Source organism: Hyalella azteca, unplaced genomic scaffold (assembly GCF_000764305.2).
Source record: "Hyalella azteca isolate HAZT.00-mixed unplaced genomic scaffold, Hazt_2.0.2 contig14738, whole genome shotgun sequence".
Lineage (NCBI taxonomy): Eukaryota > Metazoa > Arthropoda > Malacostraca > Amphipoda > Hyalellidae > Hyalella > Hyalella azteca.
The window spans coordinates 6,683-22,225 of NW_025944614.1; the positions used below are offsets into that span (position 1 = coordinate 6,683).

Consider the following 15,543-nt stretch of genomic DNA (forward strand, 5'->3'; position numbering starts at 1 on the left):
TGACCCACCTGGCACACCTGACCCACCTGGCACACCTGACCCACCTGGCACACCTGACCCACCTGACTCACCTGGCACACGTGACCCACCTGAGGCGCTTGGAGTGGCGCACCCTCTCCTGCCGGGGTGGGCTGTGGACGAGTGGGTTGAGGCTGGAGGTGGGCAGCAGCACCCGCACCCCGTCATCACCCACCTCTGAGTAGATGTCCTCCAGGATCTGGGGTGAGGGTGATGAATGGGTGATGATTAGGTGGTGATAAGGTGATGATTAGGTGATGATTAGGTGATAAATGTGATGATTAGGTGATAAATGTGATGATTAGGTGATAAATGTGATGATTATGTGATGAATGGAAAGATTGTGTGATGAATATGTGATGATAAATGTGATAGGTACCTATTTGTCATAGATGTGATTAATGTGAATATAATGTGCAGAATGTAATAAATGTGATGATAAAGTCACTGCTCACACCCCTGNATGATATGGTGGTTGGGTAAAACCCAGTACAGATGGCGGCATGGTACTATCGCAATACTATGCTTGCATGTATGGCTGTCTCTTATACACATCTAGATGTGTATAAGAGACAGGCATACACCCTCGTCCTGTGTGATATACAGGGGCTATACAGGGCGTGAAGCATACACCCTCGTTCTGTGTGATATACAGGGGGTATACAGGGGAGTATACAGGGGGTATACAGGGGAGTATACAGGGCGTGTAGCATACACCCTCGTCCTGTGTGCTATACAGGGCACTATGCAGGGGGTGAAGCCAACACCTTCATCCTGTGTGATATACAGGGTTGGTATGTGCATACAGTGAAAAATATAGCCATTTAACACAATGTAGGTGGGCAAGGTATATCAGATGAATGGATGGAAGAAATAAAACATGGATGAAGTGCATTTGAAATTTTTGCCATTTTGCAAGTCTTTTAAATCTAATAGAAATTATTTGGCTTAAATATTAAACATCAAGTCTTTAAATGCTGAAATATTGAACATTTCCGGCAGCACCCGGAAATGTTACTAAATATAAATTTCATTTTATCCGTGTTGATGGATTTAAAATATTTGTTCAACACAAGAATTCAGTTAATATATAGCCTGAATTTATCTCTATTTCAGAAATACAATATAATTAAATCATGTTAGTTTACCTACATAAACTCTTCAGAATCACTTGAAAAATATCTCAGCTTGTATACCTGGAATTTACTTCCCATATAACGTGATAATTTTACCATACAATAGGTAGTTAAATCTTAGTCAACATATTCTTTTTAACTCTTTAAAATAAACTCTTTTTCTGCTTGCTTAAAATTTAGAGAATAGCACAAAAATTCAGTGCAAATTTCTCAGTTCTCTTTTATCGAAGAAAAAACATTCAAATTTGTGCTATTTTCTTTGATTTCAAATTCTTGGTACCGGTAGGTATATTGTCAATTAAAGCAATCAATTGATCTTAATATCAAGATGCCAGAATTTACTTATAATTCCAATATAATAATCAAAGTTTAAAGTATAATATTTCATCTTTATAAACCAGTCCTTGGGAAAATAATTAATCCCAATAATTAATTACTAATAAATAATAAATAATTAATAAATAATTAATACTGTATTAATAATTAATACACAAACAGGAGGTGAAGCATATGCCCTCGTCCTGTGTAATATACGGGATAATATACAGGACTATACAGGATATTATACAGGGGACTATGCAGGGGGTGAAGCCTGCACCTTCACCCTGTGTGATATACAGGCACTATACAGGGGACCATACAGGGCACTATACAGGGGAGTATACATGGCGTGAAGCTCTGACTTTCACCCTGTGTGATATACCAGTACAGGGCACTATATTATTTCTACTATGAGATTTTCCAAAATTCTTGTAGAATAATTTAACAATGAAATTTTATCTTTATTAGTAGATTTAAATATGTACTTCAACACAAGACTTCATCTTGCATAACCTGAATTTGTGTCAATTACTTAAATATAAGATAATTAATACTATATAAGAACTAAAAAATATCTGTTTGTATACCTGGAATTTACTTCCCAACTAATGTGATAATTTCACCATATACAATATTTGAATCTTAGTAGACATTTTTCTTATTAAGTCTGTAAAATAAAATGCTAGCTTTAATTAAGAAATCAGCTCAGAAATTCAGTAAAAATTTTACGTTCCCTTAACTGCCTTCAACTGAATTTAGAATCAATAATGGAGCTGCACTTAGAAATGTTTTCAATGCTAACAAAATCTCAAAATTTGTGCTATTTTCTTTGATCTCAAATTCTTGGTAAATCAGCAATTTGAGCAATCGATTGATCTTAATATTAAGATTCCAGAATTTACTTACTTTCAATTCCAACATAATAATAAAAGTTTAAAGTAGTATAATAGGTATTTTATTTATTTTTATAAACCAATCTTTAGAAAACTAATCAATGTTAATAATTAATTACTAATAAATAATTAGTAAATAATTGATACACAAATAATAATAAATTAATTTAATAATGATTTAATTGATACACAAATAATAATAATAATAATTAATACACAAAATTAAAACATCATATAGTGTACCTGGAACTCGGCCGCGACCTCAGCGTAGACGGTGCGGCGCCGCAGCTTGGGGTCCAGCAGCAGACGCTTGCGCTGCTGCACCTTCTGCAGCAGCCGCTGCGTCAGCTCGTGCGTCCACAGCCGCAGCGGCCAGCCTTATATATGAATAATAGCTGTATTACTATGTAATAAACTATATACAAGCACATTTTATATGTAATATACATATTATTTAAATTACCAGCCCCTTAAAATCAATAATAGCCGTATTACTATGTAATAAACTATATGCAAGCACATTTTGTATGTAATAATGCATATTATTTAAATTACCAGCCACTTAAAATGAATAATAGCTGTATTAATATGTAATAGATTGACTTTATACAAGCACAGCTTATATGTAATAATGCATATTATCTAAATTACCAGCCTTTTAAAATGAATAATAGCCATATTATGTATAAGATAAACTATATAAATGCACAGCTTATAGGTATGTAATAATGCAAATTATTTAAATTATATTGACATGCCACTGAACAATAGATATTATAATTCTAATCATTTTTAAAAGGTAAATTAAATTTCAATTTTCAATAGAGGGCTGTTATAATCATTTATATGATGTCCTATATTAATAAACATGTTAAAAATCCAATATAATTCATATAGTACAAGAATTACCAATAGCTATGGAGTAATTACATTTTCCATGATATTTATTTGTACAGCTATTTCTGGAGTAAAGAAAAAATAGTTTTTACAACACTTTATTCCTCTAATCACAATGATTCTAGAAATATTTATAATAAATAATAAAATTAATAAAAATAATCTTTTTAAATAACAAAATCTTGATGTTTTTTCAAAATCTTGGGGGCAGAACCTAGCAAGCTCACCTGCTGCTCCGCTCCCTGTGCCACCTGAAAAATATAAGGATTATGAAAAGAATTAATTTCAATTATTATTATTATTTTTATGTGATTGTAATTACTGATCTGAAAAAATTATTGTCAATAGTAATAATGCATGTAAAATAGAATAATATGTATTTGATATTTATGACATTGTAATTATTGATCTGAAATAATTATTGTAAATAGTAATAACACATGTCAAATAAAATAATGTATAAATATAAATATTTAATCCCATATCATACCTTGGTCAGCTATCATACCTTAAAATAATAAAAAGTATTTATTTCAATTATTATTATTTTTATGTGATTCTAATCACTGCTTTGAAATAAATATTGTAAATAATAATAACACATGTAAAATAGAATACCAGTAATATAGATATGTATATAAATATTAAATACCGTTAAATATTTATTTAAATAATACCATTAAAATAATCATACCTTGGTCAGCTGACGGCTGAGAACCGCCCTCATCACCTGCACCTGCTTCAGCAGATGCAGGTTCCTGCATCTGTTCATCCTGCATCTGCTGTTGCTGTTCACTCATCATTGCTATTTTCAATTTTATTTGCTGTTATTTCACTCAATGATAGTTCACAATTATATGGTGAACTGTTATGTTATTCAATGTTGAGAAATTGTACAAAAAATTCAAATAATCAAGTCTCATAAACAATAATAAGACAATATATACAATTGTTAATAGCTAATAAAGTGTCAAAGTTGTTTAGTTTTTTAGAACTTGATATTTTCACATTCTTACAACTCAAAAATTTTCAATTTTTCACTTCTGAAAATGTTTCAAATTTGTTTCAATTTTTCCCTTCTCAAAATGTTTCAAATTCTAACAATTCCAAACTTTTTGAATTTTTACAACTCCAAATTTATTCAAATTTTTACAATTTAAAATTTTTCAAATTTGTAAAGTCAACTGCTCTGAACAATTCACAAACAGAAATGTGTTAAGATATTCCAATGGTAGAAATTCAATTGGTCAGGTTTAAATCATTCTTATCATAAGAATTAGGTTTAGAAAAAAATTTAATTAAATAATAGGTACATATAAATAATATCTGTAATATCTAAATGCTTTTTTCTAAGAGACATTTCATCATAATGATAAGATTTTGATTAAGTATTATTCTACTATCAAGAAAAATATTTTTCAATGTTCAAGATTCATTAGTAAATGAAGTTTAAATTAAACAAAAAAGCTTGATGACAAGAATTCTCCCTAAATATACCTTCATCTTTTTCTGCATGGCATAGTTGTGGAGTTAGAATAATTATTTGAATAATATTTTCTGGTAAAAAATTAGTTGTATGTATAATTTTTTATACATCAATAACTTTATATTTATATTATTAAATTCACTACCAGATCATATTTTATTATTTCAAGTTGTACAGGAGTCAAATTATATATACAACATTCAATTTGAAAGCATTTCTACCAGTTTCAACCATTTAATTTCTTGGCTGTGGCATGAATTTGAGAAAAAAATTTCAGGATATTAATAAAATATAACATACTAAACAATGCATAAGTATTAGACATTTAGACTGTGAAATCTGAATGAAGGATAAATAATTATGTTTATATGAATGTTCGTCCCCAGTGCACGTGTTGCTTCTCTTTCTAAGCAACTGTAGCCGTCAATATTGCAGGTCAAAGAACGTTTAGACAAACGTGTGATAACAAAAACGTTACTTTAATAATTGGGTTTCCTTGATTTCACGCGTAAATCCCTAGTCTGGGACGGACCTTATGAATGTTGTCCCTTCTAAATTGCCGATTGACAAAAATACAAAATTTCGAAGATAATAAATAAATCATAATAAAATTTATTTGAATAATAAATGTTCATGTCAACATAGTAATAAACTGCACGTGGACAATCGCCTGCATGTACACGCCGCTCTTACTGCACACGAACATTTTTTACGAAATTTCGACCCGGCGCACCGATGTTTCCACAAACTCAATAAGTCAGGCGATTTTTTTTAAATAAAGCATGAATTAACTATGCTAAATTATACCACGGCAGTTAATATTCACTAATAAGATTTATTACGTACGATGAAAGGCGCACAATATCCAATTAAGAATGATTATTTACTAAATTTTACACAATGAACGTGCTTTGTCGGTTCCCATGATCATGGCGTCGCGTCGTTCACACAAAGAAAGATGGCGTGTCCACTTGTGCTTCTTCTATGACACCATTGAAAATCATCGAGTTTCTCGTAAATAATCTAGATAAATTCAAACCAAATTCCAATAAAGAGCAATGAATGATCAGAATTATATTTATTTTCTGATTCGAACACAATTTCCCCACATGTAGTTAAAATAATCAGCGAAACAAATTCTGCAGCCATATTGGTTCTTTATTTCTACCCTTGAACGTGCTTCAGGAATTAATATCTTAGCTTCTCATCCATCAAAGTTGCAGCAGAAAGAAATTTCGTTCATATGACCACATATTTCACAGCAATATAATTATGAAATCTTTTCCCTGAATAAGTTTCTTCGATAACATTAATTAAATAGAAAGAAGGCACAGGAAACTCACAGCGTTCACTTGCCGAACATGGCAACAGTAATGACGCCTAGAGCACCACAAGGACGCGACCTTCAACAGTATTCACGAAAAATATTATTTTAAGTTAATTTCGAAAATAATGATTCGATAAATACTTTGAGTAGCAGTATAATTTGAGTTTATTGTTATGATTGAAAATATTTGTAGATTCTTTATTCAATTTAAATTATTTGACAAATGAACACTTATTGTAGCAAAAATATGTTAGTTTATTGATCACAATTCGTCTAATAAAGCTACACTGTTCATACGAACCAAAAACAAAATTAGTTACTAGAAAACTATGTTTCTCATTGATAACCAATACAATTTATCGTTTTGCTCACATAACAGCGTTTGGGATCTGCAAAAGCACCACTTATTTTTCTCAGTATACTCACGTTTGCTACATGTGTCAGAATTTCTGGGTCAGATATTCACTTCCCTGCGCGTACGTTCACGATGAATGGTTGGAAAAAACTACTTTCACTGCAATAACAACTTTAATATAATAAGATTAACTGTACATTCATGAATCAATATTTTTAATGTGTATGCACTCGATTCGAATAAGCTTTTGTGAAAAAAATATGATATATTTATCACGGTAAGCTGTTATCTATTTCGGTATGTCATGGATCTTGATTTATGGCTTGTTGAAAAATTAATAACCGTTGAACTTTATTCAGAAAAATTATTATAATTAAAGTTTTTTTATTAAAAATTCCGGTCGACATTTATTACTTGAAATATTTCAAGGACATAGCTTTTATATAAGATATTTTATCGCAGCTTTGTATGTCGTTTTCACATTCAGCAAAAAATAAAGCGTTTACAAATTGACGTTAGTAACGTTGTCGTGTAAATCTCGTGAACGTTTTAATTTTTTCTCGCTTCGAATCACCGACATGTGGAACAGCCTCCCCGATGACATCGTTGGCGCTCCAAGTATGAACGCGTTCAAGAACAGACTAGATAAAGCTATGGAAAAATATATGTTCAGAGTTGAAATGCCTAGCACCATGTCGAACCCGGTGTAAGTCGAGTAGCTACTTCAAACTATCGTCAGTCATGAAAAGATCCGGTCAAATGAAACGATATTAGATCTTCTGTGAACAAGGCAGGAAAAGGAAAAGAATCGGCGACAGGCCACATCAGGCCTACGCTTCAGCGCCGAGATCAGTATGTTATGTCATGTTACAACGTCGAGAGTCTTGTGAACGTTTTACAACGTCGAGAGTCTCAAGAACGTTTTAATACGTCAAGAGTCTAGAGAACATTTTACAACGTCGAGAGTGTAGAGAACATTTTACAACGTCGAGAGTCATGGGAACGTTTTAAAACGTCGAGAGTCTCGAGAACGTTTTATAACGTCAAAAGTCTAGAGAACGATTTAACGTCGAGTCTTGGGAACGTTTTATAACGTCGAGAGTCTATAAAAGAACGTCTTACGGCGTCGAGAGTCTCGAGAACGTTTTATAACGTCAAGAGTCTAAAGAACGTCTTATAACGCCGAGAGTCTAAAGAACGTTTTACATCGTCGAGAGTCTAATGAACGTTTTATAACGTCGAGAGTCTAGAGAACGTTTCTATAACAAATAAGACTAAAAATGCAATACATGTATAATAAATTACTTCGTAAAACAAAGCAAAGACGCACGTTTACAGTGAAATTCTTTGTATGAACACATGGAAAGGTAATTGTTATTAAAAAACAATAAAACTAATTTAATTACGGTTTGTTTGTAATCACCAGTAAAGGCCATCAACTGTGTGAAATAGTCGTTTAAATTAAACTTCATTTTTTCATTAATTAAATAGTTATACTAATTCTGTTTTTAAATAAGGAAACGTGGTATCATTAGTAAACAAGTGTTATATGGGAGCAAGTTTTTCTTGCTGTACAAAATTAAATTCTAAATTAAGAAAATTAAAATCAGTAAAATTCTTATGGTAGGAATAGCATTATGGGTAAGCGGACGCGTGTGCCGGCATGACAGTAAAGGGTTAACCACAACTCTGGTAGGAATAACATTAATAACACACATACTACGTGCCACCATGAAGGGGTAACTCAAAAATTTCACCGAAAAGCGTCAGACATGAAGCTTTTATCCCGCAATTTTACCCGCCATTTTCTCCTCTATAATTTTAAACAATTACCTCGTCCCTCCTTCTTTGTGGGGGTAATGCATTAGCTATACACCCCTAAACCCTCCCCCTCCCTCATCCCCAAGCCTACATGATTGATGCCACTTTAAGACTCCAAAAATTTGTACTATTTTAACACGTGAATATTTTCAATACAATAAAATATACACAGACTTGATCAGGAATAGAACAAAGAGATGTTTCTACTCTCTTTTATATAGTGCTATTTTTAGCCAAGTTGTGAATAAAACCATCCCTGTCTATACCGCCATACATATTGCCTTATTCATAATACTATTCTTACCAGTATAGACCATTATAATAATACCGACCTCGTCATGTGTTCAGTCACTTAGCACGAGTAAGGTACGCTTTGTTTCAGGTGCGCTTAAGAAAATCGTAAAATTCCTATTAAAATGGAGCGCTGACAAAGAATAATAATTTTCGCCCCATTATAAGAATGTGAAGTCAATGGTTTATGTGCAAGAATGTGTGGTAGCATCGGCCGGCCCATCAGTGGCCAGCAGGCGTCGCGGGACAGCGAACATCCTATCGACGTGCTTCAAGAAACGGTATGGCATTTATGTGTGAAATATGGCATTTATAAGATGAATGTGGAATCTATAAGGTAAATGACGTATTACAATTTAAATACGTCCCTCCTTCTTCGTGGGGGTAATGCATTAGCTATACACCCCTAAACCCGCCCCTCCCTCATCCCCAAGCCTACATGATTGATGCCACTTTAGGACTCCACACATTTGTACTATTTTAAAGCGTGAATATTTTAAATTCAATAAAATATCCACAGATTTGTTCCGTAAAAAAACAAAGAGATATTTCCACTCTCTTGCCTATAGTGTTATTCTTACCTAAGTTGTGAAGAAAACCTTTCCTGTCTATACCGCAACACATATTGCCTTATTCGTAGTACTATTCCTACCTGCACAAACCATATTAATAATGCCGTGTATATAGTGCTATTCTTACCTACGTTGTGAATAAAAACTTACCTGTCTACACCGCTACACATATTGCCTTATTCGTAACACTATTCTTGCCTGAAATGCGAGTTTCAGGTAAGAATGCCGATTTTGTCATGTGTTCAGTCACTTAGCATGATTGACGTACGCTTTGTTTCAGATGCGCTGAAGATAATAATAGAATGCACATTAAAATGAAGCACTGTCTTAAAATAAAAATTATCGAGGTCCACTTGCACTGAAGAAAATCGTAAAATTCCTATTCAAATGGAGCATGGACAAAGAATAATAATTTTCGCCCCATTATAAGAATGTGAAATCAATGGTTTATGTCGAAGAATGTGTGGTAGCATCGGCCGGCCCATCAGTGGCCAGCAGGCGTCGCGGGACAGCAAACTCCCGCTGGACCTGCTTAATAAACGGTAGTTATGGCATATATGTGGCATATATGGCATTTACAAGGTGAATGTGGTATCTATATGGTAAATGGTAATGATTTAAATTGGGTATCTATAAGGTAAATATTAATGATTTAAATGGGGTATCTATAAAGAAGGTGGGGTATTTATAAGAGGAATGTGGTATCTATAAGGTAAATGTGGTATTTATGATTTAAATGGGGTATCTATAAGGTAAATGTGGTATTTATATGATGAATGTGGTATCTGTAAGGCAAATGGGGTATTTATAAGATGAATGAGGTATCTATAAGGTAAATGGGGTATTTATAAGATGAATGAGGTATCTATAAGGTAAATGTGGTATTTATATGATGAATGTGGTATCTGTAAGGCAAATGGGGTATTTATAAGATGAATGTGGTAGCTATAAGGTAAATGGGCATCTATAAGGAATAATATGCGTTTAAAAATTACTTTTTAATTAAATACAACACTTCTAAAGAATTCAGTGTCTGCGATGTTACAAATGTAGAAGTTCTAATTTTAATATCATATATTAAAAAAGTAATTTTTATTTTTATTTTTAAAATTAACATAAATAAATTTTTTCATAATTATTTATTCTGTCAATTGAATCATGCATTGCCACCAACTTTACGCATGTGTGCAAAATTTCAGATCGATTGTAGAGGTAAAAGTGTGTTAAATATCGATTATAAGATTTGTAGCAGACAGACAAGAAGTGAAGTTAAAGAGAAGTGTTGTAAAATAGGGTATTTATGATTTAAATGGGTCTCTATAAGATAAAATTAATATAGTATTTATACTTGAAATGATGTATCTATTAGGTAAATGGGATTTCTATAAGGTAAATAAAGTATTTATAATTTAAATGGGGTATCTATATAAGGTAAATGTGGTATTTATAATTTAAATGAGGTATCTATAAGGTAAATATAGCATTTACACAGTACACAAGATATTTGTAGGTACATTACAGCACTCTCAGAAAAATAAATTGTCTATTGTCCAAATAGTACGTAACTAACTTTCTTACCCACAGCACGAGCAGGGAGCGGACGTAGGACTAATACGCCCTTATGTCCGGACAAAACTGGGTCAGAATGACCCACTCAAGAGCAATGAGTGCTGCGCTATTTGGACAATACTCATTTATTTCTCTACGTGCAGGCTTGGGCCTGACTTAATGATAATGTAATCTTTATTTAATAACTTCCCTGTATTATGTATACTCAGAGAAATGGGAGAGCAATCGTCTAATTAGCAATAGGTACACGTTTTGTCTTGGGTGGGGCACACTGACCCACTTTAGCCCGGCAAAAAAGCGGATCAATTCTACGTATGTCATTATTTAGATAAAATAACACATTCGTTTTTAGAGTGTAAAACACATGTAATTGATGGTTGATGAAATGGTTGATGATATCTACATTCTACTGCCTTAAATGATTGACTATATATATATTTTACTGCCCTAAATGGTCGATTATATGTATATTTTACTACCACATTTACATGCATATACATATCATATGTCCAAGAATGTGCTCATTGGTAACGTATGTTACGACCATAGTATAGCTCCACATTATTGATATAGATACGATATAGTACAGATACGATATAACTGCCAGAGAAAAAATACGTCACTAATAAGTTTAAAATAATGCCTATTTGATTTAAAAAGACAGTTTAAGTCAATTAAGCTATTGAATCACCGATGAATCGATACCGAGGTATGTCCAACCAAATTATAATAAACGGCAAATTTGCCTGAAAACGAAGCAAATTTGAAAGTTAATTTACAATTTAAAAATAGTTCCAAATTTATGTGATTTCCTAGATGATAAGAACAACAATACGAGCAATGATATTGAGAAAATGTGTATAGAATGATCATTCGAGCTGTGCAATAAATATAATAGTGCGCACTGCAAGGCATGAATATTATAAGAAAAGGATCCCGAATTCTCCTAAATTATTGTTGTCAGTCAGAGTTTCTTTAGTATCCAGTCATCTGGCATTAAGATTTAGACGTGTGGTTCCGAGCTTTGATCCCTTGACTTGAACAAATAAAATTTCACCCACTTGTTGCCATCTATCCAAGTTTTCATTCAATTTGCTCACTGCTTCTGTCACCCCAATCAACCTTACAGTCCTCCCGCTCACTGGGTGAGTCACTTCGGCCTTTTAATTGTTTCAGTCATCCAGCTCACTTGTGGAGTCACCCCTCGCACAAATAAAGTCATTCTGCTCACTAGTTGAGTCACCACGGCCGTGTAATTGTTTCAGTCACCCATTGACTGTGCCATTCGCCCTACTGATGGCGGCGTGCTGGGCTGAGGTGGCGGCTCGGCTGCTGCCGGTGGTCAGCGCCCTGACGCGGCCCTGGGCGGTGGGGGGCGTGGGGCTGTCCTTCACAGTCCAGCTGTCCCAGGAAAGTTTCGATGGGGAGCAGGAGAAGATGTGGGCCGGCTCGCCTGTCGCCTGTGGTGGACAGTGTCGCCTGAACCCCGAATGTGGGGCCTTCGCTTTCAACGCAACTGAGGTAAACGCAACTTAAAGTGTTTTGTTATAAGTAGCTCGTGAAGTATAATTATCGATGTACTATAGTTTGATGTATCACGGTGATAATGTTACATATATACTTATAACCTGACACGGTAGAACCCGAATGAGGTTCAGTGACAAGCTAAAGTCTTGTAAATAAATTATGTCGTGATGCTGTCGCAATACTATGCTTGTATATATCGAGGATGTTGTATAATGCCAACTATATAGTATGAATTATTCTATGTAGTAAATATGTTCCATTAAAAAATGTGCTGGTTTTGCTGAAAATTTCCTGATGATATAATTTTTGAAGGTGTCTAACCAGGCCTACTGCGCTAGGGTCTAAGAACTTCATAAATTCTCCGAATAAAACCTATATAAAACCTATTCTCTTTCCTAAATATATTAGCATCTTTCTCTGGGTAAGTAGTAAGCTATATAGTATAAAATATATAAAATAAAATAATATAGTGCTATATTACTATATTCTTTAGTAGCAGTAAAATTCGTTTAATTTAGCAATCGGTATCCTGAAGGAGTCGAGGGATGTTAACTCGTCGTCTGGTGCGTAAGTTGAAAATGACAGACACATCAGGCAAATGACGTCTAAATAACGTTTATTATGCCTTGATTTCAAATAATAAACTTTTAATCAACGTTATTTCGACATATTGATGGATGTACTTGGAGTGTTCTTTCCCGCGTCCGATGAGTAAAGATGAGCAACATAATAACGGCAAATCAGCAATGGACTTATAAAATTCAAACCCTTAAATGTTTATATAAATAGATATATATAAATATATGTAATAAATGTTTCGTTAACTTCATTACCGGACTTGGTTTTTTCAAAAATTTACTCGAAGAATTTCAATAAAATACAGTACAGAAAGGTTGACAGTTCGAATTCAGCCAATTTTTGAAAATGTCCGATTTAAGATTCGTGTTTTAGTTTCTCCTTAAACGAACATATATTATTAGATCGCCTACACTTTATTGTGTGATGGCATATCAAGTGATGGTAATAACATTGATTTAGATATACCCTGATGGAGAAGGTAAAATATCCACTGATATCCTCTTCGCAGGACACGTTAGATATCCTCTGATATCCTCTCTACTGGGCATGTTGGATAACCAGTGAATTCCGTCCGCTGGACATGTTAGATGTCCACTGATTTCCTCATCAATGGACGGTTTAGGTATCCGCTGATATCCTCTCCTCTGGGCCCGTTAAATATCTGATATCCTCTCCACTGGGAAGGTTAAATATCCACTGATATGCTCTCTACTGGGCAGGTCCCAAACTGCGTGCTGTTCGTGCGGCAGACGCGTAGCTCGCCGGGTCTCCCGGGCCTCTACTACAGGGGCATGTCGTTGACCAACGGCGACTACCTCTTCCGTCTGCCTCCTCCTACTCCCATTGACAAATGCAGGTGAGCAGGAAGGATACAGATTCGCGGATTTCTATGGTGATCGTAAGGTATTGAATAACAAGGTATTTAGGCGTTAGATTACACTCATTATTACGGTGATCATATGTTGTGGGGTAACAAGGCAGTTCATCGAAAGATTAACTCGTTGTTATGATGATCGCAAGTTATGGGATGTCATGAGAGTTCGGCAAGGTATTGCACTCGCAATTACGGCGATGGTGAGTTATGGGATACCAAGAGAGTTCGACAGGAGATTGCACTCACTGATATGAGGATCGTGATCGGGTTAAGGAATACCACAAGTGTTCGGCAAGAGATTGCACTCACTTATACGGGGAACGTGAGTTTTGGGATACAAAGAGAGTTCGGGAATGTATTGCTTTGACTGATATGAGGCTCGCGAGTTATGGGATCGTTATGATACTGGGATCGTGAGTTGTGGTATACGAAGAAAGTTTGACAAAATATTGGGCTCACTGATACGGGGATCGTAAGGTATGTGATACCAAGGAAGTTCGCCAGGGAATTGTAACTCTTTGTTAAAGGAATCGCAAGAAAAAAGATGCCACCTTAGTCCAGGAGATAGGGACTTACGTCAAGGTGATCCTTATAGTTTTGGGGTACCCAGTGAGTGATTTAACAGGTTACGATTTGGTAGTAGACTATGCCATATAGAATCGTAATTAAGTATGACCTGCGGGTAGTTCGGTCGTAGCGGGATCCGAGGATATAGGGGAACAGCGTAAACGATTATATAATATACTTTTAGGATTATAGTTCGGCTTACAGTTTAGGATAATCAGATCATAAGTTGGAGCTTTAACACTGATGTCTTTGGCATCCAGTTGATGTATGGATAAGTCTAGAGTGTATCTTCTACTCTGACATTAATTTAGGGCTAATGTCCTAATGGATACGGACAAGACTAAGGGCTTACACACGACTGTTCTCGGCCCATGACTGAGGTTTCCTGGTCTGGCAGAGCTCATATAGCTTCGCTATTTGACGTCACCAAGGGCGTGACTTGATAAACAGGAAAGGCTAATACAAGGAAATGTTTATGAACATATCGAAGTGAAGGAGATTATCTTTCATCAAGGAAGATATTAATGAGGAAATGTCCACGGACAAATGGTATCAATATTGTCACCTGACAGTGATGGCGATTTCTCGTTCGAACACTCTGACCTCTAATGTCAAGTAATTCATCATGAATGATGTATGAATTACATTAATGACTTATCAAAAGACAAACTTCATAATAACGAAAAAGACTTGAATAATATAACACACACAAGAAATAAAGATGAACTCTACCATTTTCCAGCATGTCACTGGCCCTCTGTCAGGGACTGGGCCTGCGACTAGTGCAGGTGCAGCCTGTGCTCAAGGACCTGGTAGTTGTCCAGAGTCAGGGGAATGTCTGGTATGACCTCATGAGGGCTAACGAAAACGCCACCTTCACCACGTTGACAGGAGGGGCTGTCAACACCTCGATCTTCAAGATGGTTGATACCGACCGGTCCTACATGGCTCCTCAATGCATTGCTAGTAACTACTACTGGCCATACAGGGTGAACTGTACTAGTGAGTTCATATGGTCTAAAGCCACTGTCTGCCAGTACTCGCATCCCTAACGTTACTTCAAGTGTTCAGAAGAATTTGGTCTGGTCCACGCAGCCCTTCTTGATCAGAACTATGAGCTATTATATACCCAGAGAAATTGGTTCGGTGGTTTCATTGGTAACAGAATAAATTAGTTCCCCCCATGCACTTGTCTAATTTTAGATTGCACCGCAGTTTACTATCACTGATGCTCTACAAAAATTTAGTTCTAACGAAGTAACTCGTGATTTTCCGAGCTACATCTTGATTATTTATGCACACAGATTTTC

At 34.9% G+C, this 15,543-nt stretch overlaps 2 protein-coding genes across 2 annotated transcripts in view; one reads left to right on the forward strand and one right to left on the reverse strand.

Annotated features, from left to right (window-relative positions):
• LOC108670258 overlaps positions 1-4,162 on the reverse strand; it is an 8,221-nt gene extending 4,059 nt beyond the window's left edge. The window contains exons 1-6 of the mRNA XM_018157718.1: positions 3,960-4,162; positions 3,493-3,516; positions 2,612-2,745; positions 1,647-1,675; positions 652-658; positions 90-217 (exon numbers count right to left, since the gene is read on the reverse strand). Of these exons, the coding sequence (XP_018013207.1) occupies positions 90-217; positions 652-658; positions 1,647-1,675; positions 2,612-2,745; positions 3,493-3,516; positions 3,960-4,068 (431 nt within the window). The 5' untranslated portion in view covers positions 4,069-4,162. The remainder of the gene's footprint in view (positions 1-89; positions 218-651; positions 659-1,646; positions 1,676-2,611; positions 2,746-3,492; positions 3,517-3,959) is intronic.
• Positions 4,163-11,982: 7,820 nt separating this feature from the next.
• LOC125179049 lies at positions 11,983-15,285 on the forward strand. Its single transcript, XM_047884149.1, has 3 exons — positions 11,983-12,207; positions 13,512-13,648; positions 14,976-15,285. Exons 1-3 carry the CDS (start codon positions 11,983-11,985, stop codon positions 15,283-15,285), a joined length of 672 nt encoding a protein of 223 aa, XP_047740105.1.
• The last annotated feature ends 258 nt before the right edge of the window (positions 15,286-15,543 follow it).

Excerpts from the sequence above, each read along its gene's own strand:
- LOC125179049 (XM_047884149.1), top strand. The coding sequence starts at position 11,983 with ATGGCGGCGTGCTGGGCTGAGGTGGCGGCTCGGCTGCTGCCGGTGGTC. Across the intron at positions 12,208-13,511 it reads TCGCTTTCAACGCAACTGAG|GTCCCAAACTGCGTGCTGTT; the intron begins GTAAACGCAACT and ends TCTACTGGGCAG. Across the intron at positions 13,649-14,975 it reads ACTCCCATTGACAAATGCAG|CATGTCACTGGCCCTCTGTC; the intron begins GTGAGCAGGAAG and ends ACCATTTTCCAG.